Consider the following 6083-nt stretch of genomic DNA (forward strand, 5'->3'; position numbering starts at 1 on the left):
AAGAAAGAAAGAAAAAAAGAAATCTAGGTATAACAAAAAGTTTCACAGGAAAGTTATTAATAAAATAATCATAGTTTATTATACTGCTTAGCTATGAAAACCACTTTGGATGCCTTAACCTAGGATACAAATCCAATTAAGACAGCGACACAACTCTAGGGAAGATAAGGGATGGAAAAGATACGTGATGGTGACAGGGAAAGGAAGAAAACACAAGATAAATCATGTTCTACTACAGAAAGTCAATAAATAATGTCTAAAATAGAAAAATGAAAAAGTAGAAATAAAAGCACTCTATTTTGAGAAGTGGAGACAAATGTCACACCAAGAGCTAAGAGATGTGGGAGAGGGGTTGCTTTTAAACCTAAGTCCATGCATTAACTAATAAAACTAAAGGATAAGAAGAAATCAGATTAGGAATTCCTCTACTTAAAACCCATATCATCAGGCAGCGCCTGTGGCTCAGTGGGTAGGGCGCTGACCCCATATACCAGGGATAGCAGGTTCAAACCCGGCCCCATCCAAACTGCAACAAAAAATAGCCTGCACTTTCTTTGTTACACCACCAACATCACATACCCATACATACCTCTTTCTATCCTCATCTTCTACTCCTACTGCTTTCCCCGTCATTGACTCTGCTCCAAGGATGTTAACCAAGCAAGCTCCCACCTGACTTAGGGCTTTAGCACTTGCTCTTTGCCTATCATACTTCAGATCACCTTACCAAAAAAGGCCTTTCTTAACTACTCTACATACAGAGTAGCATTTCTTTATGTCCATTTCCTTCCATCACTTTCTATTAACTTGTGCTATTTTTCTTCACAGCATATCATCTGATGTATACTATTTGTCTGTTTCTCCTAATCAAAAAGTAAACTTTGAGAAACAGCTCACTGCTATCTCCCCAGCAGACACAATGCATACCACATAGTATTCATTAAATTAAGAGGACTGCAATATGTTTAAAAAAAATTAGACATAATTAACTATGTTTAGTTTGAAAACTTGAGTTTGCTAGCAACATCACTGCAACTTCACATTAGAGTGTTTAAAATATCAGTCTTTTAAGACATTACACAAAAGCTGGATGTAGTGGCTCACAACCGTAATCCTAGCATTCTTGGTGGCCCAGGTGCATGCACTGCTTGAGCTCAGGAGTTCACCATCAGCCTAAACAAGAATAAGACCCCATCTCTTTTAATTTAAAAAGAAATAGTTGGGCATTGTGGCAGATGCCTACAGTCCCAGCTACTCAGGAGGCTATGGCAAGAGGAGTGCTTGAGCCCAAGAGTTTGAGGTTGCTTTGCGCTATGACTCCACAGTACTCAGGGTGACAGAGTGAGACTATGTCTCAAAAAAAAAACACAAAAAGAAGTGGAGCTCTCATTCTATTTTGTAGAATGTAGCTGCCTTGATTCGAAAATGAATAAAATAACAATGAAAATAAATTATGAAAGCTTAACAAGCTTCTATTATTAATATTGCAATTCTAGTTTTACCAGTGATACTTTTAGATGGTTAAGAAAAGCTAGGCGCCTGTAGCTCAGTGGTTAGGGCACTGGCCACATGCTCTGAGGCTGGTTGGTTTGAACCCAGCCCAGGCCTGCTAAACAAACAAAAAAAAATAGCTGGATGTTGTGGCAGGTGCTGGTAGCTCTAGCTATTTGGGAGGCTGAGGCAAGAGAATCACTGGAGCCCAAGAATTTGAGTTTGCTATGAGCTATGATGCCACAGCACTCTACTGAGGGTGACAAAGCAAGACTCTGTCTCAAAAAAAAAAAAAAAAAATCCTACACAAATACCTCCTGAACAAATTTTATGACGAATCTAAAACATAAATATCTATTTAGCTACTTCAACCCCACATGTCCCCAGTCTTCTCTATTACCATGCAACAGAAATGTATGTGAATTTCAGAACCAAACATTTTGTTTTCATAGCAGTTATAAGGTTCTATTCACACTTCAAAATACTTAAGACATGTAATAATTACCTGTGGTTCAAAACCCATGTCAAACATTCTGTCTGCTTCATCTAAAACTACATATGTTACTCTTCGAAGATTTGTGACCCGGCCTAAGATTAGAAGAAAAAAATAAAGACAAAAAGAAAACTAAAAATCAGTCAGAATTCGTTTAATAGCTACCAAGAACTTTTAAATAAACTGTAAAGGGAACTAAAATGCCTGACTTAACCAGAGGGGTAGGTTAGGTATCTTTTTAAACAGTGAAAAGAAGTTTTGATCTACAATGTCTTAATCTAATGGCAAATACTTTCTGACAATGGGTATATGAGGCCCTTTATTTTGTCAAACTCGTCTCTTGCATACCATCATAGGGCCTGAAGAACCTGTAAAATTCAGAAAACAGCCCTCTCCAAAACACATCATAAAACTAAGACTGAGATGAAGCATCGAGCCACATCAGCCATTATCTGACAGCATCACCTAGAAAAAAACATATTAGAGATTACAGCGTATGTGTGGAAAGCAAGTTCCAGTGCTAACTACTTCAGATGCAGCAAACTTCTTTTAACTACTTTATAACTTACTTCCATATAGTATTTAGCAGCTTCTTAAATAGGTATGTTAAACCATTACTGAGAAGCTATGATATAGGAAACTAGCATTTTACAAAAAACTTCAAATACCAAATGCATTATATAAATACAATTTTCTACACAAAGATAAAAATCCAATTTTATTAAGTGCTCATACTGGTTTAAATAAATGCAACTGGTTTCTTAACCAGTGAAAAGTATGTATACAGGAAATCCTTTCTAAAGGATTAACACGAGCATTGCTACCAACTGTTGAATCAATAACCTAGCAAAAACATATATAAAATAGTTAATAAAAATAGACCAAAAGGACAGATAAGGGAAAAAGGTAAAATTAATAAAGATGAATTTCAGAAAGAAACTTAATTAATCCAGCATTAAGAAAAAACAAGGGATTATTTAATCAGCATTCAATCCAATACTTTTCATATGCTATATAAGCACAATGACTTGTCAAACAATTTTAATATCACTTTCATATACAATTCAACTTCATATACAATTACAATTAAATTTATACATAAATTCAAGCAGAATGCTATTAGCAACATGCATTACTCACAGTTTTTAATACTCTACTATGTATATACTGAATACTGCAATAGAAAATTTGAAAGCATTTTCTTCAAAAACTATAAAATAAGCCAAAGTAAGCACTGTTTAACAGTTAAGTATTCCGCACTAACATTTGTAGCCTTAATTAATTTTGCAAGGTTGGGAACAGCATTAAATTACCTACCTTTGATGGTTTAAGTCTCGGAAGCCCAGTTCTATAAATCTTGAAGGGCCTTTCTCCACAGAAGTTAAACAATGTCAACAGTTTAGTAACAGTTTTGATAGGGAATAATTTAACAAAGCAAAATATGTGAACTAAAAAACATGCAGTATTTATAAAAGATAAAATTTCTTGAAGCTGCAATATCTTAATTTATCCTGTATTGTAACTAACTCCAAGGGAGAAAGCCTAAACTTTTCATTATTAATAAATGAAAGGATAGCATTCCCACTCTTTTAATTACACAGCCAAGCCAGAAACGAATGAACAATGCAAGGTAGAAATCAAATGGAGTTCATTCTGGAAAGAAATTTTAAATTAAACTGCAAAATTATCATAAATGTTTATAACAACAAACTTGTTACAATACAAATTTTAACATATTACAGCTTTAAGAAAAAATGCAGAAACCCTTTCCTGGTTTCTTGTTATCTTCTTTTAAGAAAAAGGTACAGAATGCAAAAATAAGAGAAAAAAATAACAAAAAATACCCCAGACTTACCACTGTTAGCTGCTAACATGTCAATCATTCGACCAGGTGTGCAAACAATAATTTCAGCGCCTCTTTTCAGCTCAGCAATCTAATAGAAAAGATAAAAAATTTTAACCTATCACTAATGCTCACTTAAAACATTTAAGAATATAGCACCTGAAGGCTGGAAGTGGTGGCTCACCCTAGGACTTTACAAGACCAAGGCTAGAGCATTCCTTGAGGGCAAGAGTTGGAGCTTATAGTATGCTATAATCATGCCACTGCATCATGGATGAAAGAGTAAGACCTCATCTCTGAGAAAAAATACATATATGTGTGTGAGTATATACAAACACACAGGGTGTCCATAAACTTCAAATGCAATTTACTATGTTAAACTATTTTAAACTGCATACAACCTTTATGGACACCCTGTACAAGTATATATGGCATTGAGTCCTGGCATAGCTCTCTAAGAAAGGTGTGAATCGGCTCAGTGCCTGTGGCTCAAGTGGCTAAGGCGCCAGCCACATACACCTAAGGTGGCGGGTTCAAATCCAGCCTGGACCTGCCAAACAACAATAATGGCTGCAACCAAAAAATAGCCAGGCGTTGCGGCGGGCGCCTGTGGTCCCAGCTACTTGGGAGGCGGAGGCAGGAGACTCGCTTGAGCCCAGGAGTTGGGAGGTTGCTGTGAGCAGTGAAGCCATAGCACTCTACCCAGGGCAATAGCTTGAGGTTCTGTCTCAAAAAAAAAAAAAAGAAAGGTCTGAATCAAAGATTCAAAAGCTTCCTGCTTAATTCTTAGAAATGCAAAGCACTACTAAAGGAGTAGATAACAGAAGCATGAAGATACAGTACTTAAATTTAAAATCAATGAGAAGTCTGGGTCAGGTGGCTCAAGCCTGTAATCCCAGCACTCTGGGAGGCCAAGGCAGATAGACTACCTGAGCTCACAGGTTTAAGACCAGCTAGAGCGAGACTCCATCTCTAAAACAGTAGCTGGGCGTTGTAGTGGGCGCCTGTAGTCCCAGCTACTCATGAGGCTGAGGAGAGAGAACTGCTTGAGCCCAAGCAATAGAAATTGCTGTGAGCTATGACGCCACAGCACTGTCCCAAGGGTGACAAAGTGAGACTCTGTCTCAAAACTTTCTTCCTTCTCCACTCTACTGCTTCACTTGACTAGCCTTAAAAAAATAAACAAATAAAAAACTAGTGATTATTTATATCAATGTTTTTCAAATTGAGGTTTGCCACCATTAGTGAATGATGAAATCAATTTAATATGTTACAATTGTTTTTTTTTTGAGACAGTCTCTCTCTCTCTCAGGCTCAGTCTGGTCTCAAATTCGTGGCTTCAAGCAATCCTCGTGTCTCAGCCTCCCATACTGGTAGGATTACAGGCATAAGCCAATGCAATCAGCCACAACCAACATCTTAAAAATGAAATAGGATGGAAAATACCAGAAGATCCTTAATATCAAAAAACTTTTATTTAGCTTTTACTTAAATAAAATATGCATGCATGTACCAGATTATCTGGTTAAGTGTGTGTGTGTGTGTGTATATATATATACACACACATACATACATACATATATATATATTTTAGACAAAGTCTCACCATGTCGCCCTAGGTAGAGTGCTCTGGCATCACAGCTCACAGCAATCTCTAAGTCTTGGGCTCAAGAAATTCTCTTGACTCAGCCTCCCAAGTAGCTGGGACTACAGGTACTCACAACACCCAGCTATTTTTAGAGGCAGGGTCTCACTCTGGCTCAGGCTGGTTTCTGTGAGCTCAGGGAATCCATCCGCCTCAGCCTCCCAGAGTGCTAAGATTACAGGCATGAGTCACCATGCCTGGCCCTGGTTAAGTATATTTCTTACTACAGGCTATTGTCAAGAAAAATGATAAAACTGGGTACAGTGGCTCATGCCTGTAACACTAGCACTTTAGGAAGCTGAGGTGGTGGACTGCTTAAGCTTAGGAGTTCAAGACCAGCTTGAGCAAAAGCAAGACACTGTCTCTATTAAAAAAAAAAAACTTAACCAGGCATCATGGCAGGCACCTATCGTTCCAGCTACTCAGGAGGCTGAGGCCAGAGGATTGCCTGAGCCCAAGAGTTTGAGGTTGCTGTGAGCTATGAGCTATGACATCACAACACTCTACCCAGGGCAACAGAGTAAGACTCAGGAAAGGAAAGGGAAAAGAGAAGAAGAGAAAAGAAAAATGACTAAAATACACTTAGAAAATGCACTCATTGGCTCGGCGCC

The 6083-nt window shown here is 37.6% G+C and overlaps 1 protein-coding gene across 1 annotated transcript in view; it reads right to left on the reverse strand.

The window, feature by feature from the left end:
- Positions 1 to 6083, reverse strand: part of DDX46 (DEAD-box helicase 46) — a 93916-nt gene that overhangs the window by 44349 nt on the left and 43484 nt on the right. Inside the window, exons 11-12 of the mRNA XM_023514712.1 lie at positions 3840 to 3918; positions 1997 to 2079 (exon numbers count right to left, since the gene is read on the reverse strand). Coding sequence (XP_023370480.1) covers positions 1997 to 2079; positions 3840 to 3918 — 162 coding nt within the window. The remainder of the gene's footprint in view (positions 1 to 1996; positions 2080 to 3839; positions 3919 to 6083) is intronic.

The sequence above is a fragment of the Otolemur garnettii genome, unplaced genomic scaffold (genome assembly GCF_000181295.1).
Source record: "Otolemur garnettii isolate 467f Iridium unplaced genomic scaffold, OtoGar3 scaffold00003, whole genome shotgun sequence".
Taxonomy (NCBI): domain Eukaryota; kingdom Metazoa; phylum Chordata; class Mammalia; order Primates; family Galagidae; genus Otolemur; species Otolemur garnettii.